Source organism: Pieris napi, chromosome 20, assembly GCF_905475465.1.
Source record: "Pieris napi chromosome 20, ilPieNapi1.2, whole genome shotgun sequence".
Classification (NCBI taxonomy): Eukaryota; Metazoa; Arthropoda; class Insecta; order Lepidoptera; family Pieridae; genus Pieris; species Pieris napi.
The window spans coordinates 9,647,271-9,674,924 of record NC_062253.1 but is presented as its reverse complement, the minus strand read 5'-3'; the positions used below and the strand labels follow the sequence as shown (position 1 = coordinate 9,674,924).

Here is a 27,654-nt window from a genome sequence, read left to right as displayed (position 1 = left end):
CACTGGAAAAATAATTGGTTATACCCACACAATATTACATTACTGCGAGAATAAGGCTCGGTCATGTACACCGCTGCGACTCAATGGTAACGCATGAGGTCATATCGATCGATTCCCAGTTAAACAATAATTTAGAATACGTTGGCTGATCACGTCTTGCCTTAAAATATTCAATGAAATAGACACAAACGTTTCTATGTAGTTGACAGGTTTCAGGACAGCCTTGCGATTCTGTAACTCACTTTTCGATCTCACACAGCGGTTTTCACAGCGGCGGTCGGGCTCAAATCACTCGTAAAGCAGTCATTTTACGATTTGGCATTCTAATAAGGAAGGAGCTTGTAGTTTATTGTTTGTCGCTGTGAAAACCGTTGTGAGAGTTTGAAAAGTGAGTTACAGAATCGCAAGGCTGTTATCGAACTATATCGAGAACACTGCCTTCGTGGCTTAATTGATCAATTTTTTTATTTAACTTCAAGGTCCTAATTTAGATGTTTTCAAAAACAACTTTTGTCATCACTGAAATGTCTGTTCCATAGAGATGTGCGATATGATACACAGAACACTTGTTTTGTATAACTTGATGTACTTTTCAAAACCCAAAAGAAAAAAGAACGTGCTGTTCCTGTACTATTTGTAGAATTGAAGTACCTGTGTATGCCTTACAAATCCACTTTCCATAGATGGAATTAAAATCATATGAGATATTGTTAGTATAAGTAAGAACTCCGTAAAAATAGGCGGCCTCTCCGCGTACACCATCCACTAGAACAAAGCTAATTATATACGTATATATTGATGAATTATTTTTCCAAAGTTATTAAGTTGCCAAGGTTAACGTGGTAAGCTAAAAATTACAACATATACTTAAACGTTTTAGAATAAATAGTTTTCTTAAAACAAAATACCAGGCTGTTTATGAATTTTTAAACATGATTTGGCTTTAGAGTAATAAAATCAAATATTCTTAAATAATATTGTAATAGACAAGACTGTCTATTACAATATTATTCAGTCAGATTCTCTTAGTTTTATAAGCATCGCGATTAAATAAATAATTGGAGTTAAGCCCTGAGAGTCTAGCCAGACGCAGGCTCTCTTCAGCATTGATAAGCATATACTATGCTTAATCGGAGTTACGCCCCGAGAGTCTAGCCAGACGCAGGCTCTCTTCAGCATTGATAAGCATATACTATGCTTAATTGGAGTTACGCCCCGGGAGTCTAGCCAGACGTAGGCTCTCTCTTCAGCATTGATAAGCATATACTATGCTTAATCGGAGTTACGCCCCGAGAGTCTAGCCAGACGCAGGCTCTCTCTTCAGCATTGATAAGCATATACTATGCTTAATCGGAGTTACGCCCCGGGAGTCTAGCCAGACGTAGGCTCTCTCTTCAGCATTGATAAGCATAGTATATGCTTAATCGGAGTTACGCCCCGAGAGTCTAGCCAGACGCAGGCTCTCTCTTCAGCATTGATAAGCATATACTATGCTTAATCGGGAGTTACGCCCCGGGAGTCTAGCCAGACGTAGGCTCTCTCTTCAGCATTGATGAGCATATACTATGCTTAATCGTAGTTACGCCCCGGGAGTCTAGCCAGACGCAGGCTCTCTTCAGCATTGATAAGCATATACTATGCTTAATCGGAGTTACGCCCCTAGAGTCTAGCCAGACGCAGGCTCTCTCTTCAGCATTGATAAGCATATACTATACTTAATCGGAGTTACGCCCCGAGAGTCTAGCCAGACGCAGGCTCTCTCTTCAGCATTGATAAGCATATACTATGCTTAATCGGAGTTACGCCCCGGGAGTCTAGCCAGACGCAGGCTCACTTCAGCATTGATAAGCATAGCATATAAAGCAATAATTCATTTAAATATTATATTTTTACATTATTTAAAGCACTCCCTTGACGCGGGATCCGCACAGTAGCCTTATATTATAAAAATATTCAATAAAAACTAAATAATAATAATCTTACAGGCGTTAAGTCCAGGGCTAGTGGATCATCGGTGACTTGTATTGTGGCATCTAAGGCATTCGTACAATGCCTTAAAAGCGCCATATAGGCTCGAGCTAAAGACCTGGCTGCCGCTGCATGGTCATAGTGTATTGGACTGTAGAGAACTTGCATCTAAACACCATTAATATTAACTATAATAAGTCTAAAAAAATATTTTTAGTATAGCACTCTAGTTATTTATTATAGTTTACCACATCATACATAGTACTAAATCTTCGGCATATTTTACAAAATCTTCCATCTAAAATGTTTGACAATTGAAGTAAACATAAGGTTTACAAAAAAATATATTGAAAAATACAATTAAAATATATACCAGATAAAATAAGCATACAATAAAGTTACCAGAAATTTTTGGTAAAGCAGAAAAAAAAATCATCAGCAATTAACAGCGAATTAGGTTCGAGACGCCGCGAACTTAGGTTGCCTAAGGTATCTAAGTAGTTGCTCAGCCCTGACTCTTCTTTTATCGTATAAGCGATTCTTTTCAGCTGTAGAGGTTGATAGAGACAAGTACTTGTGTTACTAAACCAATAAAATAAAATAAATAAATCAGTGGCGCTACAACCTCTTTTAAGTCTTGGCCTCAGATTTCTGAATCTGTTTCATGATCATTTTTTAAATCTAATAACTAAGCACTGGAGGCTGATCACCTACCTAAGTAGGTGCCTAAACCAGTGTTACTAAACCAATAGGACTAGTTTAATCTTCATCAAAAACTGGTTAGCCTATATCGTGACAAAAAAGATTATTTTATTACATTGAATTTTAACGTCACACTCGATTTTTCGTTAAATTAGATTTTATTAAGACCAGCCCTGCGATTCTGTAACTCACTTTTCGAACTCACACAGCGGTTTTCGCATCAGCGGTCGCTCTGAAATCAGTCGTGAAGCAGTCATTTTATGATTTGGCATTCTGATAAACAATAAACTACAAGCTCCCACCTTTTCAGAATGCCAAATCATAAAATGACTGCTTCACAAATGATTTGAGAGCGACCGCCGATGCGAAAACCGCTGTGTGAGTTCGAAAAGTGAGTTACAGAATCGCAGGGCAGTTTTTCCTTAAAACGATTTTTATCTATGACATAAAAATTACGCTAGCCAAATTGGATTTCGAATCTACTACGTATCTTGGCATAACTTTGAGGTTCCAAAAACTAACACACAGTGCACGATACGATACGATGGCATACACACCCATTCGCACACTCACACATTCACTCATACTTAATGTCTGATAAGACAATTGTAACACTAAATTACTTTTTTTTAAACTGTTTTAAATATGTACCACGGTATAATTGTTATCTAGTTACCCACAACACAGGGACTCCCTAATGTGGGTACTAGCGATATATGAATTTTGTCACAACTCTTTTGTCATAAAGTGTTTATATTATTATTACTTATCTATGTACCGCGAAGGTGGTGAGAAGAGTTGTTTGGGTGATTATATAGTGTTACCCAAAATACAAGGCCTCCCTAGTCGGGGCTAGCGTCAGATAATGATTTGTCCTTTTGCTCTGATGGATTGGATAACAAAAAATCATAAATTTACCGATATTATATCGTCCATGTATTTAACATCCAATCCATATGCATACATATACACGTAGTGCTGTGGCGAGTCAATGGCACGAGTCACTAAATATTCTGTTACGCTCTGAAAAAAAATATTGGTTGTTTGTAAAGTAGGTTTACGATCGAGATGTTTACGTGATAACGTCTTATTGGTGATATAAGTTTTTGGGAAGTAAGGAATTAATGAAGATAACAATTTTTTCAAATTTTAAATTACATCTATCGTTTTATTCACACTTTTGATGATAAATTTCGGGTGTAAAATGACAAGTTTACTTATTCGACTATGATATACATTTTTCTTCATACATTCACGGAATGACTGGCAGCGCTCGAGATGAGACGGGAGATCGGTCCGTCTCTCTCTCGTTATACCTGCGATCGCGCTCGTGAGGTTTTGGTGTGACACAAGTTTCTGAACATGTCACCCGACTAAAACGATTTTAAAGACGTTATCACGTCAAAATATTATGGTATCACGAAATAATTTATTTGGTACTAGGAATATTGCCTGTGTAAGATATTAAGGTTTCTTTTTTCTGTGTAAGTTTAATTATAATCATCGAGCGGCACTAACACCTTATATGGACCACCCTTAATATTTAGGGGGATAAAAATTGATGTTTTCCGATACAAAGATTTCTGAATATGCATAAAAAAGTTCATAAGAATCGGTCGATCTGTTTCGGAGGTGTATGGGAACATTGTGACACGAGAATTGGATATATTAGAAGATAATGTTTCTTAATATTACATAGAGAATTAATTATATATAGATGTGTTTATATACATACAAGGACATCATCCTAAATTTTGGATTTTATGAAAAAATTGCCGTATCTAAGAACGTGATCTGTCACAAAATGGCGGCTAATGTAAATAATTCAAATCGTTACATTAAATAAATAAGAAATTATGATTTAGGAATTATTACATAAGAGCTTAAAACGTGTTATTGCGATTAAACTAAATACAAGATTCATATTTCTAAAAAACTTACTTCGATATCCAAAAGTGCAGTGTACGCAATATTTTCAATTTCTTTTTCGGTCGCATTAGTTTCAGAGAGAACATATCTGTTGAAAAGCTTATATTACATTTGATTGAAATTAACCTTTTTTTTTTATAGGTATAGGAATAAAATTATACTAATTTTATCATTGTTATATTTAACTTAAGTAGGAAGACTACCGCGTAACATCCAATAGGTAGTCAATGTAATAGCGATCTTAATTGAGTTTACGTACGACTTTATTCCAAGTTAAGACAAACTCCTTAGATATTAGGACAACTAAATCGAAATTCATTTCATTATTAAGGTTTATAAGCCCTAATGTATAATGGGATATGTTGTCACGTGAAGGGTAGCTATGCCGTTAGATTCAAAGTCGAAGTTTTGCCAGTATAACTCCCGCACATCAAAAACGTATTAGAATTTATTGTATAAGTATATGGTAGGCGTACTTATCGCTAAGTATCGACTCTGAATCCTTACCTTAGAGTTAGGAGGAAGGAAGGAAAGACGCAAATATCTGCCCATTTTTACCTTAACTTAGACCTACAACGCACTAGCGGCTGGCCGCAATGCGGTGTGCCGCTGCAGCGGGCCGCACATTGATTATTACATGAAACCGCACGATAACAACGCACTGACTTGCGGTCAACCTATCTGGAGCTGCGGCGAGCCGCACCGGTTGAATGATGCGGCGCGCCGCGTCCCTCCACGCACTCGGCGCGGTTAGCCGCAAATACCACGTCCTACCCGCCTCAGTCATCGACAGTTGCTCGCAGTGTGAATGCTTCCATTTGAAGCCGTGCTCCTATTGGTCGCCAGCGACCGGCAGTCGCTTGTGTGTCGCCACGACGCGGCGAGTCGCCCAGTCGCTTGGGCGACCGACGACCAAGTGCGTAGACATCTATTTAAACTGTAGAAACTCACAGTCGCCAGCGACCAAGTCGACAGTGCGTAATAGCTCTTAGCCGGAATACGGCATGCCGCTACGGCAGACCGTATATACCGTGGTCTACCGCAGCGGCACACCGCATCACGGCCAGCCGCTAGTGCGTTGTATGCCAGTCAATATCATAGATTATTAGATTTATTGATTAGGGGTCTTCCTTCATCACAACGTAAACAGAATTTTATAGAAAAATACGAACTAGATTAAATTAATTTAACTAGAATATTAATGTAATTTAGACTAATTAAGTTCTTAGAAATTATGAACAAAAGACTAACGCTGAAGCAATAGATTGCCCGTAACTCGAGTTGTCTGTGCGCACAACTAAAGTCGTCTTTTGTTCCAACGCTTCAACCGTCAAAATCTGGAATGAGTCAATGAATAATCAAAGCCGAATAAAACAATTATGACAAAATTTATCTATTCATTATCCTAATCGAAATGATGTATAACTATATCGCCTTACAAAAATTAACAAGGCCACATAATAGTAAAGATTCTGAAACGGAAATCAATCGTCGACTTGTTATTTACGTGTTTCCACGAGAATGTAAACTGTGCGTGCTCCTATTTCACCATGCCTCCTGCTGATAGAGGACAAATCTGTTTTTAATTTATTTTATTATTATTTATTACTTAAGATGTCATGTGGAACATGGTGTAAAGGTTGCAAACGTTATGTAAAACAAAAAACTTGGCGATTAAAAGACTGGCGAGTTTATTGCCAGTTCTTCTCTTCCGTTCTACGCCCTTGATTTGAGAACTGGCAGTAAATGTAAAATTAGAAGCATGTAATGTATATTTCTTTTTTGACGTACATGTCTTATGAAATATGTATGTTTAACCTACATGAATAAATAATTTTTGACTTTTGAAATGAGTGCAAACTATTTTAATAATATTAATAAAAAGCAAAATAATGACCTGGCGTAGAAGAGTGTTATAATCTTTGTCTAGAGTTAAAGAAAAGCTTACATCACCATGCAAAATCTTCTTAGCAACACGATCTTCCTCAATATCACTGAGTAGCAGCGATAATGACAACCCAATAAAAATTCCTGCTACAAAAGCGGAGATCACCTAAAATAATCATCAAAATAATTACAAAAATAAATAAAACCTTTCGACAATAATCGCGTGAATAAAATATTCTTGGGGGCCTCATAGCCTAGCGGTCTTATTAAGTGGCAGCTAGGTGAAGGGTACCGGGTTCGATTCCCGGTTCGAGGGCAAGTTTTAATTTAATTTAAATTTGTTCTCAGCCTTTGGGAGGGTTGTGCGGTACCGGGCGAGTGCCTAAACCGTACATGGAGGATATGATCGAATTTCTAAGGCAAAAAGCACGAATGATAAAAATCTCATACTTGACGCTGGCTAATGCACAAATCGTGCCAGAGCCACAAAAAAAAAATATTCTACATTGTCTTACGGGTTTGACAATTGACATACTCTACAGATTACTTACCGTAAATATCAAAACAATGCTATTTTGCGTATAAAATGATGTAAATTTTTGTCCAATGTACGATAAATGTATAAAATGATCGAAGTTAGATATTCTTGTGGGACTCCAGTTGTCAGGAGCTGTAAAGGTACAATTTTTGTAACTTTCTTTTATGAAATAAGCTTCAGGCTACTATTAAATACAAATACTTGTTTAGCGACTATATACGCGAATTAAGCGTCGCTGTAGTGGTACACGAAAATGAATGTTAGGTCAAATCCTTATTAATTGTCGACCGATGTGCAGTAGGAAAAAATTATGGATTAGTTTTGGTAGTTTAGATAAAAAAAAATTCTATAAGACCAATCCTGAGTGTGCGTTCAAACCCCGTTTATACACAGATTAGCAATAGCAGAGCATTAATCTCTATGCTCGCAATAAACAAGTCTTGTACAGTGACAAGTGATCAGGGTAATCTTGGGTACAAAAAGCGAGCAAGGCGAGAAAATTCGGTAAATATTCCGTATCGCGGCACCAGCGATTTTGCGGCTGATTTTTTTTTACAGTCGCGTTATGATCTGTAAACATCATTACAAGTATTGTTATGATGGCACATAAAAAACAAATCAATTTATTAAAAAAATATTGGTTGTTTGTAAAGTAGGTTTACGATCGAGATGTTTACGTGATAACGTCTTATTGGTGATATAAGTTTTTGGGAAGTAAGGAATTAATGAAGATAACAATTTTTTCAAATTTTAAATTACACCTATCGTTTTATTCACACTTTTAATGATAAATTTCGGGTGTAAAATGACAAGTTTACTTATTCGACTATGATATACATTTTTCTTCATACATTCACGGAATGACTGGCAGCGCTCGAGATGAGACGGGAGATCGGTCCGTCTCTCTCTCGTTATACCTGCGATCGCGCTCGTGAGGTTTTGGTGTGACACAAGTTTCTGAACATGTCACCCGACTAAAACGATTTTAAAGACGTTATCACGTCAAAAAAATATTAATATAATAACCTAACCTAACCGAACAATATTAATAATAGGTCTTTGGACAGCTCCGGCGCTACGGGAAATGCAGTCCCTCCACCCTTGCGTACCAAAGCACAGGCATTTTATTCAAACCATAGATTAGGCTATTTTTTGTATATGTTAACGTAAAATTGTAAACACCGTTAGATTGTAATCTATCTCGCGAGATTATAAACTGTCGAAAGATTGTGAACCTCAGCGTACTGCTTACAATTTAACGTATTATTATTCGGTAGATTGTACTGCACTAACTTAGTTTTCATTCAAACTTCTTTGGTCAATTACAGATTAATTTTACTTCCCAACAATTTCATATAACTACCGAATAATAATACGTGTATTTGTAAGCAGTTCGTTGAGGTTCACAATCTTTCGACAGTTTATAATCTCGCGAGATAGATTACAATCTAACGGTTTTTACAATTTTACGGTGACATATACACTCTAGCGGTAAGGAAGACAAGACCACGTGGATAGTGGGGTGATTCGGTTTTGGGTACTTTTTGATATTTTTTTTTGTCCAAAAAAGGTCATGCGCCATCATAACAACACTATGGTGACTAACGTTATGGTGCTGAGAACTAATGACGAAGTCATAAAAAAAATCAGCCTCAAAATCGCTGGTGCCGCGATACGGAATATTTACCGAAAATTCTAATATTGTAACCCATACATACAACTTTCAATATGTCCCAAAGCAGTTCTGGATATTGTGTGTTCACGTGGAGTGCCATGTGTTGTGGCTCTTGATTCAAATATGGCTCTAAAACATTAATACAAAAATCTTAATTATCTTTTAATACGTTGTCTAGAGGTCACAGTAGGCAACAATATTTCGGTAAATTACTGACAAGGCTATCTCCTAACAAACCATTCATTGGATTTAGAACTATTAGGGTATCGTTTTCAGGTGGGCGAATCGTTTAACACTTTAATTATCGAGTTCGGTCCACAAATAGTAATTCTTCCTTAGATATTTAAGGTTAACCTACCTTCTAAGTCATGAGTGAATTGTAATAAATTTATACTATTATACATTTAAAGCTTGGTTGTTGGTATATAAATCTACCATCATAATTAAAATTAAAATAAATCAGTGGCGCTACAACCTTATTAGGTCTGGGCCTCAGATATCTATATCTGTTTCATAATCTGACATGTCTTAAAGGCAAGCCGGTTTCCTCACGATGTTTTCCTTCACCGTTCGAACGAATGTTAAATGTGCGCGCACATAGAAAGTCCATTGGTGCACAGCCGAGGATCGAACCTACCACCACAGGGATGAGAGTCGCACGCTGAAGCCCCTAGTCCAACACTGCTCTCATATTAGAATATAAACAAATCAATTTGCGTAGTTTCTTTAAATAATATATGCGCTAATTTAGAATTACCTATTGTTAGTTTTTTTTTCTTTTTATGATTGGGCTTGAATAACCTATTGTTAAGCTGGTGAAGCTTGTGTTATGGGTTCTAGGCAACGGATATACATACATATTATAGATAGATAGACATATAAATAAATAATTAATCACCCAAGACCTAAGCACAACACCAAATGCTCATCACATCGATGTTCGTCTCAGCCGGGGATCGAACCCGGGACGCATGGATTCGCAGTCAGGGGTACTAACCACTACACCAATGAGCCGTCTAAATTACCTATTGCAAACTTCTTCAGAATCGGGTATGCTGATATTCATCGAAACAATCCCATACTTATTAGCCCCTTCGTGTAGCGTTTGAATTAATTTGGCAACATTAGCTGTGGGGTGTGTTGGCACTTTAAGAATCAACAAAGTGCCAAGATGCGCCCTTATCGAGGCCCCAGCTTCCGAAGCCTTTTCTAAAAGCTCATCATTTTCCTCCGTGTATCTGTTACTTCCAAATGTTATTCTTACCCTGTAGTCTCGACCTATGAGGAAACATAGTGTGATAAGTGATATAGGAATCTAGTCTTATGAAGTTAACGGTTTTAGGATAAGATTGACTAATATCGATCTTTAATTAACTGTCTAGAGATTCAATTAACTCTCTGATTTAACTACTCAACTGCGACATATATATAGTCTGGATTAAAAACATTTTCAAATTCTCACCATATTTGAAGAACATATATGCAGGTGTGCCGCCAAACAGCAAGGTCTTATTGTCAAAAATAAATGCGCGATCTGCATATTCCAAGAACACACTTGAAAAGCTGAATTTTATCAAAGTGATATATTTTCGATATTGCTGTAAGGATATTGCAAAAGTTGATTTAGTTAAAATTAAATTGTAATTTAGCTTACAAGCCTATATAAACAGTTTTTAAATTATGAAGTTTTGTGTACAATTTAACAGAGAAGCCGCTAATCTATTCTAATACAATAAAGAGGAAATTTTTGTGATCAGCCCTGCGATTCTGTAACTCACTTTTCGAACTCACATAGCGGTTTTCGCATCGGCGGTCGCTCTCAAATCAGTCGTGAAGCAGTCTTTTTATGATTTGGCATTCTGATAAACAATAAACTACTAGCTCCCACCTTTTCAGAATGCCAAATCATAAAAAGACTGCTTACGACTGATTTGAGAGCGACCGCCGATGCGAAAACCGCTGTGTGAGTTCGGAAAGTGAGTTACAGAATCCCAGGGCTGGTGATCCGAGTTGTGACTTATTTTATTAATAGAAAGCCTTTTATTTTTATTAATAGAAATTTGTGTGTAAAAACAAGTTCTCCTCCGCGTTATTTATATTTTACCAATATCAAGAATGATTCATGACGGTATATTGTATGATTATTTGATATTTTAAAAGAGTACCCAGCGTTCTTTACGCCGGTTTTTTCTCTCGACACCGTCTGTCTTCTACTCTTATCAGCCGACACCTATTTGTACTGATTTATTATAAGTAGTATTAATTCCATTATAATGAAAATAAAGATTTCACTTACCATTATTTTATCCTTGATAACAGCTATATAATTCGCCTTTCCAGTAAAATTTGGTATAATTATTATCTATAAAGAACATTTTATACAAAGATTTATTATGTTAGATTTTATTAAACATCAATTGGTTTATTTGCAATTCCCAATATTGAATTTTACATATCACATCTTTGTGAGAGACTGGACTTTAGAAGTCCTGTGATTTTCAGCCTTCAATCGCAGATATGGTAATGAAAACTAGCTACCACATTCACCAAAATTATTCAAGGAGAATAAAAACAATATAAAAAATGAATTAAAATTAACTAACCCTTGGCTCAAGAAGCATAGCAATGGCCCAGCATAACTGGGCACGATAGTAATCATCCAAAATGCGCACATAATCATTTTTCACGGACTCCAAGTCACATTCTTTCAACAAACTCTGCGAACGCAAATGTCCATACTCAGATATGAATTGGCTGGTTTCATTCCAGAGGCTTATCTAGAAAGATAATAGAACTGTAACTTGTGTGAAGAAAGGAAGGTGTTGCTTTTCCTCCGACCTATAGGAAGGATCGACCACTGACTGGCGGACCAAAGGCTTCAAAAAACCCAGTGGCGTCATTTATAGTCAATTGTTTTATCACAAAGTCATGTAAGTGATCAGCCTTCGGTGCCTGACAGTTGAGGTGAACCTAGGTTTCCAAGGATATGACCAATGTTGTCCTAGTGTTTTAAGCTTGCAATCCGCATCCCTGCCCTGCGATTCTGTAACTCACTTCACGAACTCACACAGCGGTTTTTGCATCGGCGGTCGCTCTCAAATCAGTCGTGAAGCAGTCATTTTATGATTTGGCATTCTGATAAACAATAAACTACAAGCTCCCACCTTTCCAGAATGCCAAATCATAAAATGACTGCTTCACGACTGATTTGAAAGCGACCGCCGATGCGAAAACCGCTGTGTGAGTTCGTAAAGTGAGTTACAGAATCGCAGGGCTGAGATCGTGCGCTCGAATCACGGCTGTGTACCAATGGAGTTTTTCTTTCGCATTTACCACTTCTACTGTGAATACAAATATCGCGAGAAAACATGCTTGTCTCAAACCCTAAAATCGAATAATCAAAGAAACCACGAACCACATAAGGCTGTAGCTTCATTGGATTATTATTATTTTATGTTAAATTTCAGTTTTCTTAAAAAAAATATATAAATTTTTGTCTATTAATGTACTTTATTATCTGTTTCATATATATTGTTTATCTATTTAATCTGTTTTGGCTTTCTATATCGTCTAAGGCTTGTTGTTTTATAATATGTATGTTAGCTGTATGATTACTAATAACTAAATTATACTATGACATAGTACCTACATTGCTTCTGTTACTGTAATATTCATCTTATTATTAAAGAGCAGAAAAAGACTAGCATTTTTTGCGCTTGTAACTATAACTGATGTTTTATTTGCAAGACTGAGGTTTTATGTTATAAATAATAATTTGTCAAAGTATATTTCAATTGCTTGATATACATTTTTCCGAAGACGGGTTGACTGAAATGTTTCTCGATTTTTTAGTAATTAGTTTTACGCGTAATTTGCTTTTTTTAGTGTAAATAAATTCCTTGATTTATTTAAAAAAATAAACCCACTAAGAGTTCTACGGCGTTTTCTATGCAATCTCATAGCTCGTAATAATATTATTAGTTATGTTTTATTTTACAGTCAGTCTTACGTTAATGTATTTATTTCGTAATCCTACAGCTAACAAAAAATAATTATATATAATAACAAACAATTACACTAAAAATATAGCCAGAGATGGAATACATAATATTTAACTACAAAAAGTTTCAAAAATTTACAAAATGAAACAAACAATAAACATTATTCAATACATTTGACTAAGTGGTACCTAATTTGGCTTTGTGATGGTGTAAAAGTGAAGATAAGCACGTGAAGGTGTGTATGTGGGGTATGCTCATGATACAGGTGATTTTGCGCTATGAATATTCTTAATACTTCTTTAACCATATTCCGCCATAGCTTAAACTACTTACTTGCTCTATACAACTTACTATTTTCAACCTCTTTACCTACTTCTACTGGCCCCCTGCCCCTTGACAATAAGGAACGCCCTATATTAGTAAAGTCTTATAACATAACTAGCCGTTTCGCGCCCGCTTGCTGGACGAATTAAAATAAATTTTATGTTTCATTATTTTATTTTTTTTTCATATTTTTATTATTCTTCTTTTTAACTTCCCGCTAAGAAAATTGAAATATTTCGAAAATCGAGTTTTTAACAGATGTTGACGTTTAGAGGTTCTAGGAAGCCTCTTTTGTTTTTATTAGCGGGAAAAATTTCATAAAAGTAAAACAGAAATAAAAAAATGAAGGAACGTTGGAATTAAAAAATAAACCATCTAGGAAAAATTTCGCATCGAATGGTGGTAGTTTCATGTCGATACGATCAGTGGTTTAAACGTGAAAGAGCCTCAAACGAACACCATTTTCTTTTTATATATATAGATAGATATTGAAATATTAATACTAACAGACATAAAGAAAGTAAGATGTTCATCCACAGTTAGATCGTCAATTAGAACTTCACTTCGATGGCAGTAACCCATCATTGTTAGCATTGATATTGGGTTCAATCCCGGCTTCATTTCCTCACCAAGAATTGTGATTGTACCGTTGTCTGGCAGGGTTAAACCTAAACAAAAATGAACCAAAACTTATAATCCTTCAATAATTTTGTTAGCAATTTTGGCAGAAGTGGCTAAGCGTTTAATGTGAGGAAAACATATTTTCCTATACAAACTCTTTTTATATTTTATTTTTCTTCTTTGCCGTCTGATCGACGATATTTAATTTGTCACTTGACATAATAGATGTAAGATGTTTTATTTTTTAATTTTATTATTTAAATTTTATAAAACCTAGAATATAGGCTTTAAATGTTGTTTGTTTTATATTCACAGAGAAACGCAGTTGCGCCTTATTTATTCCCAGTACTCGTATAAGCGATTGATACCATTATATGTATATAACCGTAATCCATGAGGGTTGTTTGGGTAAGATTTGGCAAATAGATAAGTCGACTTACCTTATCCTTAAGATAGAGGTAAGTTTTAATACAGGCTTTATAGATTACGAATTACTAATTTCTATTTAATGTCTGTACTTAATCTATGTACTTATTGCTCATTTATTGAAGTTATACTTCTTTAGGCGCGTTATGAAAATTTGATGAGAGTGAAATTTTACGATGCGCGCGCACCTATGACACAAAATTCGGAGTGTGATTATAGCGTGCGCAATCTACAAAAGAAATAGAATATAAGCTAACTTCACGCATATTCTATTTCTTAGCTTAGCAGCTTAACAAGAATTTTGAATATCCATGACAATTGACATCTGACATTGACATTTACCTTTTAAACAAATATAGGAGTTTGAATTATTGTTTAAAATAAAAGATTATCTATGTATCTAGTTATTTTCATTATACAAGTGCGAATTTTATATGTGCGTCTGAATTCTAATCAGAAGTGATTTAAATTTAATATCTAAATCAAAACTAATTAATATGATAAAATATTTGTGAAAAAACTGTGCCAACCTTCCTGAGTGCTTCAATACAATTGAGGTTAACTATCCGTAGGTATTATCGAGTATTATTGTTGATTAAAACTGAAACATGAACCATTATTCATTGCTTATGTTTATTGCGTTTGTTACAGCAACGTTTTAGAAATATTCTATATATCAATAATTGAGAACAAAGATTTAAGCACGAATACTAATAAGGAGAAAATGAAGGCTTGGAGCGATATAACAGAGAAGTAAACATTTTAATAAGTACCTGCATCTCAAAAAAATGACCACATTATTTAATCAAAACATGTAATTTTTCAGATTTAATCTAGCAAATATAAGGACAAGAGACAAAAAACAATTGATGAATCAGTGGAAGTGCACTAAATTGAATACAAAAAAAGAGTTGTCACCTTATCGCCGTGAAACATCTAAAACTGGAGGTGGAACAAAGCCACCATCACCTTCTCGAGACACAATGGATATGGCAGAGATGATACCGCAACGGTTTGAAGTAGATTTCAATGAATTTGATTGTGATGGTGTCGAGGTAGGAATGTTAATTATAAATATGATGTATGGTGATGTTCAAGGTTCAACCTTTCAAGCATAGGCATATGCTCACAACAGTACTTTATTCCCCTACAGGTAGTTAGAGATATTGTAATACCTCAAAACATCCATGTTGCACTTGTAGTACCGAAACTCTGTCCAGCCAGAAGTGAGCCCATTCCCACTTATAATGGACAGTGGGTATAATACACCTTAATACCTGAGTGCGAACCACTCACCATGATACTTAAATTAATAGATGTTATTTATATATTTCAGGATATTACAAATAAAATCATTTTGGAAACAATTGATATCCCAAAAGCAAATAAAGCCAACAATGACAAGGTAATAAATCAGTTTTGACATAACTTGAATACTAAAAAAGCCAAACAAAGGTGTGCACAACAGTGACAACATAACTTAACAATTTCATTATTTTGTAGGATTAAAGAAAGGTTAAAGAAAATCATGTCGAACTGAACAACAAGAATCCCCAAACAACTCCAAAGAAACCTACAAGGAAGACACCGGTATTATATTTAAATTATCTCTATCTCTAAATAGAATAAAAGAAAGTTGCTATCCAGGTCTGTAGCATGTGCTACAAATTATATTATTAACACATTTATATAATTATATTAATATAAATGTGTTAAAAAATTTATAATATGAATTATAAAAAAATTTAAGTTTTGCATGGACAGAGCTTAAATTAATATTCTCTTATTTGTTGCAGAAAGCAAGTAGTAGTTTTAGTTTTGGAGAAGCCTCGTAGATGCACAACCAAGTAATGATTAATTTAAAATTACAAACCAAAATTCTGATGAAGACAGTCACTTAAAAATAAATAGTATAATGAAATAAAAATGTTTTAAAGATAAATAGTGTTTTATTTGTTTAATGTAAGAGAATAATAATAAATATTTATTTAATTAATTTTTCAAATGTAAACTGAACTTTATTGACTTTAATGACTCCTTTTCCAGTCTTTGATTATTTAATTGTAATTAATTATTTGCATGCAATCAAAAACTATTTTTAATAATGCCAAAGAAGTATAACTTCTTACGCGCGTACATAAGTACACGCACCCTTTTTTTTTTTTTAATATTGATTTTACGTAAAATCGGATAGTAACAAGTCTGGCTATAAATACTGTTACATAAAAACTTCTTCAACTTTTTAATTATTTTGAATTTGGAACACGTATATTATTTTAAAAACACCATAATCATCAATATGGAATGGAGTGGTAAAGAAAATAGGGTTGCAGTCATTGATATACAAAAAACCCAAGATGCACAGTCTCGAATAAAAGTAACACTCGAAAGTGTCCCGAAACACTATTTCTGTCCCTTTCTATAACAGTATGTCTATAACAGTATATGTTACAAGCATATATTATTGCAAAATCAACCTTACGCGAATTGCTTAAAGTTGTTATTACAACGCAGTGTATACGTACTTAAAGCAACAAAATTTTACGACCGACCGTGGTCGGTAGGACAAGGTGTTGAGTGGAGTCGAACATGACTTTTTTATTTACAACTATTTAACATAATTTTAAATTTATCCGACTTTTCGGGTGCTTTACAGCGAGCGTGGTCACGGTGACTGAAGACAAAAGGTGTTGGATGTTAAATAGTTGTAAATTTATAATAATACATAACTTTAATCCGGTTAAAAAGTTTTTTCTTTAAATTTTTTTTTTTACATTGGCTACCTCCTGACCTACACTTTATATAGCGTAAATATATTTGTCAAAAACTACACACAAAAAAGTTCAAAAGTACATAAATTTATTTATAAAAAAAAGCACAAATAAATAACATCGACTCCACTTATTAGACGCGAGACTATTTGAAATGAGCGCACAATTTAGAATGTTGCGCTCATTTTTTGAGGACGTTTTTTTGACGTTGATTGTGCATCTTGGGTTTTTTGTATATCAATGATTGCAGTTATCGCCTTGCACAAAGCACACTTCATTAAAAAAAATGCATTTTCATTTGTAACAGAACTTATAGCTGGACTACCAATATGTTTAACAGGGGGCTAACGGGCAGGAGGCTCACCTGATGTTAAGTGATACCGCCGACCATAGACACTCGCATTGCCAGAGGGCTCGCAAGTGAGTTGCCGGCCTTTAAAGTTTACTTAATAGAATAGCAATTAATCATGTGTATGCTAATCAGCGCTTCATATTGTATTTAGTTTTTTCCCAAACGTAAGCAAACCAATATGCAAATTCACAAACTATCGTATCGGAACAGTCATAATCGTTTACTCCTTATGTCAAAAACCATCTCGGCGATTCAAAATTTTACCCAAAGCGGGCCATGCCGCACGGCGATTTGCAGTTTCCATACTAAATTCATATTCGCAATACACGGACCGCTCGAGCAGTTCCTGAGCAAACCGCATATTGCAGTCGGTCTTGACTGCAACATGCGGTCCATCTATGGCCCGCTTTAGGCTACTGAAGTTTACCCGTCATGAGATCCTCTATGGCAGTCAACATTTTAACTTGTATCCTCTCAGCGTACATCATCGTATATTCACAACGATAAATATCCAATGTTACGTTATTTACTACTGGTTTATCCATAATTAACTGAAACATTAGTTTAATTTATTTTTTTATCTACATAAATAAACCTCTGTCTTGCCGACGAACGTGCCGGTAAATATAACTATACTTAATAGAATTATTAATGGTTTTAAAGTAAACTTATTTATTATTCGGTGGTTGACACGTTTTTGACATGATAACGTCTTTAAAATCGTTTTAGTCGGGTGACATGTTCAGAAACTTGTGTCACACCAAAACCTCACGAGCGCGATCGCAGGTATAACGAGAGAGAGACGGACCGATCTCCCGTCTCATCTCGAGCGCTGCCAGTCATTCCGTGAATGTATGAAGAAAAATGTATATCATAGTCGAATAAGTAAACTTGTCATTTTACACCCGAAATTTATCATCAAAAGAGTGAATAAAACGATAGATGTAATTTAAAATTTGAAAAAATTGTTATCTTCATTAATTCCTTACTTCCCAAAAACTTATATCACCATTAAGACGTTATCACGTAAACATCTCGATCGTAAACCTACTTTACAAACAACCAATATTTTTTTAAGAATAATTAATAGTAAGCCCTGAGATATCCTTGATTCAAACCGAATAACGAAAAATGCTATACAACTGTCAGGCAGAATAAGGACATAATTATTATATGAGAGAGGTTAGGTTTATAACAAATACTTTGCCTTTAAACAAAATGAGGTGATCAATAGATGGCGTAATTAAATAAATTGGCAAAAACTAAAACAATTATGAAATTGTCGTCGAAATCGTCGATAGAATATGAATTCTATCAAAGACGAAAAAACAAAATTATAATGTGGCAATTGGCCGCGTCAAAAAATATTAATCATCAATTTATAAAATACTAATATATATTTTGAACAATTTAAATTATATGATTAATGTATTAAAAGCACCAAAATTGTTGAATTTATGAGCCACGCCCCGTATATAGCATCAAGCAAAAACCTCGTTCGAATAGTAAGTGAAAAATGCGCAAAAATCAATGCGTTCAAGCTAATTGACAATCTTGGTAATGTATACAAAACTACTGCAAATGTTATCCTAAGGTTGCTGAATATATAATAGTGCTACATACTTTTCTTGCCCGGTAAGAGCGTTGCTGTCATGGATATTAGTATTGCCGGTAAATAAAAATTACCATTATAAAGGGAATAATTTGAAGTCATGCAGGCTAACTTAATAATTTATTGAAATGTCTTAATAAAACGGACGGCTCATTGGTCTAGTGGTTAGTACCCCTTATTGCGAATCCATGGGTCCCGGTTTCGATCCCCGGCTGAGACTAACATCGATGTGATGAGCATTTGGTGTTGTGCTTAGGTCTTGGGTGTTTAAATATGTATTTATATGTGTTAGGTTTATCTATGTATAATATGTATATTGTATGTATATCCGTTGACTAGTACCCATAACACAAGCTTCACCAGCTTAGGATTGAACTAGGTCAATTGATGTGAATTGTCTAAAAAAAAAAACAATGTATACAAGTAGAAAATAGATGTTTTGTTATCTGTAAGATTAATATATACTTTATGATACCTAGCAATCAGAACCGTTCAATAAGCAAAACCTTGCCATTGTAAATAATAATGCACCAAGAAATTGAGAGCTAACTGACAGTCTGACATTTCAAAATGGCGACGGTAGTACCAATTTCAACCGCCGGCCAAGAAAAGTATGTGGCATTGTACGCGGGTTTAACCATGAAATGATGAATCATCAAATATTGATAATAATGTAAATAAAGAACTTGTTTTGTTTGTTCTAATCCTACCTTGGACACGTTTCGCATACTAATAGCCTTCGCAACCAACTCATCTACTTCCTGTAAATTATCTCGTTCTCTGCCCGTCGGTGTTTCTATTTGATGTAATTTATTTACGTCCTACAAAACAATTTTGTATCAACATATTGTACGAAAATATGTATATATAAATATATATATATATAAACTAGCTGATCCGGCAAACGTCGTTTCGCCATGTATATCATTTATAATAAAAAAATAGGGGTTGATCGTAGAGGGGTGAAAGTTAGGGGTTGTATGTATTTTTTAATGCTGTATCATAAAAAAATAGAAATTAAAAATTTTGTCTAAAAAATAAAAATAAAAATTTAGGTGTGGACTACCCTTAACATCTGGCGGGCTGATTTGTGAATCTAAACCATTCCCAGATCCCCTTGAAGACACACAAAAAATTTCATCAAAATTGGTCCAGTCGTTTAGGAGGAGTTCAGTCACATACACACGCACACAAGAAATATATATATTAAGTTATATCAATCCGTCAATTGTTGATCATGCGTGCTATATCGCGAGCACTTTGTTGATCCGAAAACCTATGTTGATCCGGGTGGTTTTTGTTGATCCAATATAATATTTTTCATACAAATGTGGTTCCGACCGGATCAACGATTTACTCCGTTGAAATTTAGGAAACGCAACCGAAATGTTGATCCAATATACAAATCCACTCCGATAGTTGTTGATCCGATTCAAATGGGCCAATCAGAAGTCAGCAAGTCCTCCTACTGGACTTACCTAAGGTATTTGGATGATTTAATTCCTATAATTTATTGCAAGACCACCTAATCAGTAACTTTTCTTTATTTATTCAGTTTTTATGTTTATAGGTATGATATATATTTATGGTAAGGAAATTTATGACGACACGCGCTTGTCGCTTACCCGATGTTAAGCTTCGTGGCTAGCTTCATGCATGCCAGCAGCTTTATGTCATACAGAGTATGTGATATTGTATATTGCACTCAGTAACCCTGAGATATAAGATCTAGAGTCTCGAAGCCCTGTTATTACTCCGCAAATAATGCCCTTCATCCCGGGACACCGTAGCGTTGTTTAGCTACCGCTTGGCCGTTGATTAACTGACAAAGGTCTGGCCTTTCCTCAGACTGGCCTTCGCAACAGTCCTACCAATACTCGATATAGTCTTATATAACTTGACGTATCACACAGAATCTTCATTAAAATATATTTACTTTTTTTATAAATATTGTTAACATACGTGTTAAGTTGCATCCAAGTCCTATTTTGAAGAATAGGTTCTTTATTTAAAACTTCCATACATTTGTTTTTGCCTGGATTTATCTTTTTATTTATGTATGATTGGAAATATTTTTTGACTAATTGTATCTCTTCATCCGACCACTTTCTATGACTGTTTTTTTCGTTTCTGAATTGGATTATCACTATCACTATCGCTTAAACTTGGGCATTTTATTTTTGTCTTTCTGTTATTTGGTTTAATATTGATATTTTTATTTTTAGAATCTTTATGATATATATTATTTTCTTTGGCTCGTCTAGTTTTACTTCGTTTCTGAATCTGTTTATCATCATCAACATCGCTTTCACTTGTACTACTTGACCATTTTCTTTTCGTGTTGCTTCTGTTTGGCTTAATTTTGGGGTCTTTATTTTTTAGGATCTTGGTTGTAATGATTGTCTTGTTTTTTATCGTTTACTTCATTATAGTCTCCAATTTCTATATCGTCCATGTTCTTATTGACTGTAGTTTCTGGTGTTTCGATAGATATTTTGGGGTTTGTAAGTAAGATGTTAGATTGGTCGCTTTTTATTGCCGAATTTTTTGAAGATGGCGTCTCTTCCTCAAAGTTTTTAGTTTCTTGGTATGATTGAGACCTAATCGTTTCTATTATGTTACTCTTCTTCTCCATTAATCTATTTTCATATTCTAAGAGTTGAGATCCTACAACAGCGTTTTGGAGTACCTGCATAGGCAATCTATAATTTTGTGCATGAACTGATATATTATGCCCTAGAAATCCTGCCAATTGCTCAGTATAATGATCGTTTTGTTTAGAATGAATTTGGGACATTGTAGCAATATGATGTCTCATTCCGGTTGATGTAATCATCTCGGGGCGTTTCAAATTACACTGTTTTTTTATCATATCTAAACACTTACCGCCCTCAAAAGGTTCTTGTGTACCAGGTCTTGGAAATAAATATTGGTTGGAGCTTGGCATTTTTAAATCTTCACGGCAAGCTATTTTAAAATCTATGTTTTCTCGCATTATTTTTGTTAGTTTAGTTAGTTTGACCATGCCTGTTTGTTCATTAAAGCCACACATTTCTTTTATGGCACTTACAAATGTTTCATTGTTTTCAGGATCAATTGCGTCAGTGAGATTTTCAATAGTTGTGTCTTTTTCCGCAATAAAATTAAAAGAGTAGCTAAATCTCTCATTTTGGAGAAAATCGCTTTACGACTTCGTCGTTCTTTTTTCTTCTTCAAGAGACGAGCACCGTATGCTATGATTAATGGATCATTTTTAACTACTAATGAAATTTCATCAGAACGAAGATGCGACAGTATTTTTTCTTTTAGCTCAATCGAAGCGTTCGCCGTATTGGGAACGATTGTTAAGCTGTGATTAAACAATGCTTTTCTTTTAAGTGACGGAAGAACATGTTCAGAAGCTTTACAATTTCTTAAATGTCTGAAAAATGAAGATCTTTTAAATGTACCCAAGCATGTTTTACAAGTAGCGTAAGTTGACGGACTAGAGGTACCCTGGTTGCTTCGTTTTGATGGTAATAAGGTTAAATGAGCGTCCCGATCAAAGCTATTAGAATTGTGTAAAAAAATTCCCTTGTTTCTCAATTTATCTGTCATTTTTTGTCGTTTTAGCTTTTGTATTTTAGGGTCTGTATCATTAATAGCTTTATACTGAAGAACTTCGATTTCATCTGCGTGGTTACGTAAAAGATGTTTAGAATAATTACGTATAGTTACAATTGCTTGACAGTAGAAACATGCATTTCTTCGGTACCACTTACGTTTTCTCGCCGTATTATTAACGCTTTTTTCAACTTTACCTCCTCCAAAATCCGGAATTCCTTCTATGAGGACACTTACTTTCCCCACTATTGACTTGTGTGTTTCTTTCTTGTAACTGTTTTACTTTTCTATTGCAATTTTTTTCAACTGAACGACTGGGTCGTCATTATATTCATCGTTAAAAGACTAAAAGGTCAAGGTCAAAAGCCCTCGGATCAACGTTAGTTAGTAAGATTTCGCATATAAAACGGATGCACATTTGACTCGTCGGTATAATATTTGCGACCGTTACGGATCTACAAAAACATTATGTTAATGTATTTTTTGATGGCAAGTATGTTGCAAAGCGACCGATGCAGATCCCCAAACAAGCCTTCCATTTCTAATTCGGATCAAAGTATATCAGTTATATTTGTAAAGAGCCAATTATACACTGCAAGAAGGTGGATCAACATTTCTTTTAATATCTTACTAGATCAACATTTACATAGAACGGATATATATATAGATATATATATATATATATAATAAATATATATAAATAACAACAATATATATATAGCTATAGTGTGTGTGTATATTTTGTAACTTTTTGTAAATTTTCAAGGAATAAATGAGGCTTAATTATTATTATTATTATATTGTACGTATGCTGCGCTGATTTTGTTTTCGTATATGAATAATATATCTAGTAATATAAAGACAATATGGAAGGAAGATGGTTTGAAGCCATCTAAAGGTATTTTATTGAAACCTAAAATTAATTCTTACGGGCTTAAATGTTCGTGGCATTTTTTTTTAAGAATACATTTTTGGGGAAGCTATTTTAAAGAGCTAACCACACAATATGAAATCCAGTCTAGTGTAATAAGTGAAATTGAATCATTTCATCACAGATTGGATAATTTATTAGAATCCATGCATAATTACTTAGATAAAGTGTCCTTATCTACATAATAACTAGCCGATCCGGCAAACGTCGTTTTGCCATGTATATCATTTATAATAAAAAAATAGGGGTTGATCGTAGAGGGTTGTATGTATTTTTTAATTCTGTAACATAAAAAAAATAAAAAATAAAATTTTATCTATAAATAAAAAAATAAAAATTAGGGGTGGACTACCCTTAACATCTGGCGGGCTGATTTGTGAATCTAAACCATTCCCAGATCCCCTTGAACACACACAAAAAATTTCATCAAAATCGGTCCAGTCGTTTAGGAGGAGTTCAGTCACATACATACGCACACAAGAAATATATATATTAAGATATAGATAAAGTGTCCTTATCTACATAATAATATAAACAATTTGAAGAAAGGAATTTAGCTAAGATCATACCGCGTGTTTTTTAATTCAAAGTTTTTATTAACGTACTTCGAGTTTCTTGAAGAGAATCGATTCCCATGAAACCTCGCCACCTATAGCATTTTCCTTGACTGTTCTCTGCAGCAACATTAAGAAGCTGAAGTACAGGGTGAACATGAACAACCAAGATAGTATCGTAAACATCACGGAAAGGAATTCCAAGCGTCCGTCCTCTGTGAAAAATATTCTATATATAGTTCGCTATTTATACTGGTTTCATTTGAAAGTATAATATCAGTATAATATACTATCATATGAAACCAGGCGAATATGATTTATACGCCCTGATAAGTGCCCCGAGAAGTTGTGTATAGAATTCACGAAGTGGTTGGAGGAAGCTAGTTAACAGATCCAAATGGAAAGTTCAGTTTAGAGTTCTGTTTCATATAGAAACGGAATTAACAATACCTAACTAACGTAGGCTAAGCGTATAATAGCTAAACTTACACCTATTTGAGATGAAATTTATTTTAACAGAAGAGAATTAAAGTAGCTTTATTATTATTTAAGATAGAAAATATTCTCTCAAACATACGGCCAGTCTGCAACAACGCGAACTCATTGAAGCCGTGTTCCAGTCCCAAAGGTGGGATGATCAGGTGTAGGAAGAAATTCAGGACGGAATTCTTCGTATCGATCTGATGATGGATAATCAACTCGGCCACAAATGTTTGCATCAGCGTGAACAGCGTCGTCCATAGAATCGCGACCCAAGCTAAAATATTAATTCACAAAAAAAAATTTTGTTTCTTCGAATCGACATATTTATATGTTAATCATCTAATATAGAGAAACGATTTTAAAACGATGTTCTATGTTTTTTTTCTTAGTAGATTTTTAAAATCACACATATATTCCAACTAGTTGAAGGCCAAACCATGAATACAATATACATATAGGTACTATATAACATAAGAATTCATACATATCTACTTTCTGATTATTAAAGTTTGACGCTCTCGTCGGTTGACATTTCACGCTTAAAAAGTAGCTTATTTTCTCAAAGTTTCATGTAAATATGCACTTACTTTTATATTGAAACATAGACATAATAAGGGCCATCATAATCATCACAGATACATAACTTAAAAGCATTATGAAGCTGTAGAACAAGTGTATCCAGCGAAATATTAGGAGTAGCGTTGTACTGGCCGCAATACAGGCTGGTAGAACCGTCAAGTAGCCATAGACAATCCAGCCGAGGTACATAGCCGAATAATCTACGTTTCGTAGACGAAGTGCGCGCTAAAAATATAAATTGTGAATAGCGTATCCATTGTTGTTCTGTTCGATTACTAATATCTGAAGTTAATTGTGTTTATAAGGCAAATGTGTTACTTCATTAAGAATATTACCTTAAATTATATTAGAGAATTATCATTGAATAAATTCAAAATACTCGTTAACCGTAAATTTATCAATAAAGGTTTTTATAAATTTGACGATTATTTAAATTAACCTAATGCTTGGGATTGATTAGCTCCAGTTCAAACAATTTGTATGACTCAAAACTTGGAGATTAAAAAGAGTGGCGGAGTTTACGCTCTACGCCCTTGACTTGCGAACTGGCAGTAAATGTAAATTTAGAATCAATTTAATATCTTTTCTGTTGACGTTCATAAGTGTACTTTATTACCTATATGAAAAAGTAATTTTGAGTTTGACTTTGAGTTATAATGTAATAATTACCTTAAACCTATTAACTGACTCCCTGACGACCAGTGCCTCCGTCTCCAAGACAGGAGGAAGGAAGGCTAGAGTGAAGCAAAGCATTATCCCCGATATAGCTTTACGAACTCTGGCCTCTTGCATTAGAGGAGATACTGGCATCGAAACAAGACTTAACTAAAAAAAAAAGAAATAATAGACAAAAATATGGAAAGTGAAATTTAAATTTCTTGTTCTTTGCATAATTTAAATAGTTGTAATAATTTCGTTTAGTTGTGAAATAGCTTTTATCAAATGTTATCTTTGCACTGATATGAAGTCATTGCATTTAATATTGTACGGAATATATTTTTATCAAAATACAAATAAATGCTTTTATACTTTATCGCTTAGTATTAACTATACAGTAATTTCAACAAGTCACACACAGCCGAAATAGCTCAGTTGGGAGAGCGTTAGACTGAAGATCTAAAGGTCCCTGGTTCGATCCCTGGTTTCGGCATTTCCTTTTTATATTTTTTCCTACTTATCTACACCAAAAAATAATTATACAGATACGGATGTTCTTTAGAATAATTTTTGATATGTTTGTTTTTTGATATTTAAGTAAAACCTTGTAAGTTTAAAACTACCTCATACTCCGGTACCGTTGGACTGACATACTCCAAGATGGCTTCACTGACAGCCAACTGAACAGCCAGGAAACCGCTCTTCAAATGGGGATTATGGGATACTGTACGTTCAGATGTGGTGACAAATCGAGCACGCTCCGTGCTTCGAATACTAAATCTCCACATTTTATCTACCTGCAATTTTAACAGACTTTTCGTAATTTTATTTATAGCCAAAAATTATTTGTCTTTTTATTCGCCTCCTTTAGCTTAACCTTCACCTAATTAAGGCGATGAAATAAAGCGGTAATATATTTTCAGTTCTCGAAAACTATTGAAACTTTGCGTGTTGTTCCCACGAGAATGTAAGTGCGTGCTCCTATTTCTCTCCTGCTGATAGAGGACAAATCATTGTTTTTAATTTACTTTATTATTATTTATTAAGATGTCATGTGGAACATGGTGTAATGGTTGCAGCTCCTTACAAACGTTGTGTTAAACTTGGCGATTAAAAAGAGTGGCGGAGTTTATTGCCAGTTCTTCTCTTCCCTTGATTTGAGAATTGGCAGTAAATGTAAAATTAGAAGCGTTTAATGTATATTTCTTTTTCTTGACGTTCATAAGTGTACATTGTGTTACCTAAATAAATGATTTTTGACTTTCGACTTTTGAATATTTAAATTTCTTTTCCTCTGTTTTAGCCCGTGCGTCCGCCAATTGCTGGGTTTCGCTTCTGGCTGTGTTCAAAGGATGTGTTCAAAATTTCTCACTACGGGTGTTATACATAAACCTAAGATTAGTTAATTTACATATGTATACTTCAGTTAATAATTAGAAACGTAAACCAAATGTTAGCAATCGTCGTACACTAGAAGCTTAATCGAGCGCATTATGTAGTTTTTCCCACACTCATAAATAATACAACATTCTTGTTTCCGATAGTGTTCAAAAAGGTCAACTGTACTTGTATTGAAGTGTCACTTACATTTATGAACCCTCAGATAAGCCAAGTTAGTTTTTAATAGCGTCGCAATCCCACTACCTTATTTTATGTTAGTTATAAGCTCATCAAATCAAATCTCGATCAAAATCAGTTTTTACCCAGCTTCAAACAAAGTGTTTAATTTAACATAATATATCTGAACATATCTATAACAACCAAGATATATTTTGGGTCCCCGAGCCAGCAGAGTGTGTGTTTGTGCCTATTTATTAAGCGAATCTTAAGCATAAGGTAGCTGCCAAAACTCATTACTACCGTTTAGGAATACTTTTGATTTATTTGAAAAATTTACCTCCATTTTCCATATAACCCATATTATTGGGCTACTTATCGGCGTGCCTTGTGACATGTTGTGTAACATGGTGTTGAGGTGATCTTCGGTCGCCGCATTCATAGGCACTATAAATTAGGAAATAAAAAATACACAGGAAAGTTA

General features: G+C 34.5%; 1 protein-coding gene and 1 non-coding gene across 2 annotated transcripts; one reads left to right on the top strand and one right to left on the bottom strand.

Annotated features, from left to right (window-relative positions):
- Positions 1-487: 487 nt before the first annotated feature.
- LOC125059847 (ATP-binding cassette sub-family A member 17-like) lies at positions 488-26,402 on the bottom strand. The gene is made up of 20 exons (XM_047664488.1): positions 26,237-26,402; positions 25,626-25,781; positions 24,965-25,181; positions 24,472-24,651; positions 23,946-24,109; positions 19,517-19,627; positions 17,622-17,745; positions 13,532-13,692; positions 11,303-11,476; positions 10,996-11,061; positions 10,162-10,297; positions 9,725-9,977; positions 8,743-8,828; positions 7,038-7,156; positions 6,548-6,652; positions 5,851-5,936; positions 4,612-4,687; positions 3,589-3,693; positions 1,984-2,136; positions 488-765 (listed from the first exon to the last, which is right to left on the bottom strand). The coding sequence occupies exons 1-20, from the start codon at positions 26,399-26,401 to the stop codon at positions 631-633; spliced, it is 2,772 nt and encodes a 923-aa protein (XP_047520444.1). The 5' UTR covers position 26,402; the 3' UTR covers positions 488-630.
- On the top strand, positions 26,034-26,106 carry Trnaf-gaa. The gene has a single exon. It is a non-coding gene; the product is annotated as a tRNA-Phe (tRNA).
- Positions 26,403-27,654: the final 1,252 nt, after the last annotated feature.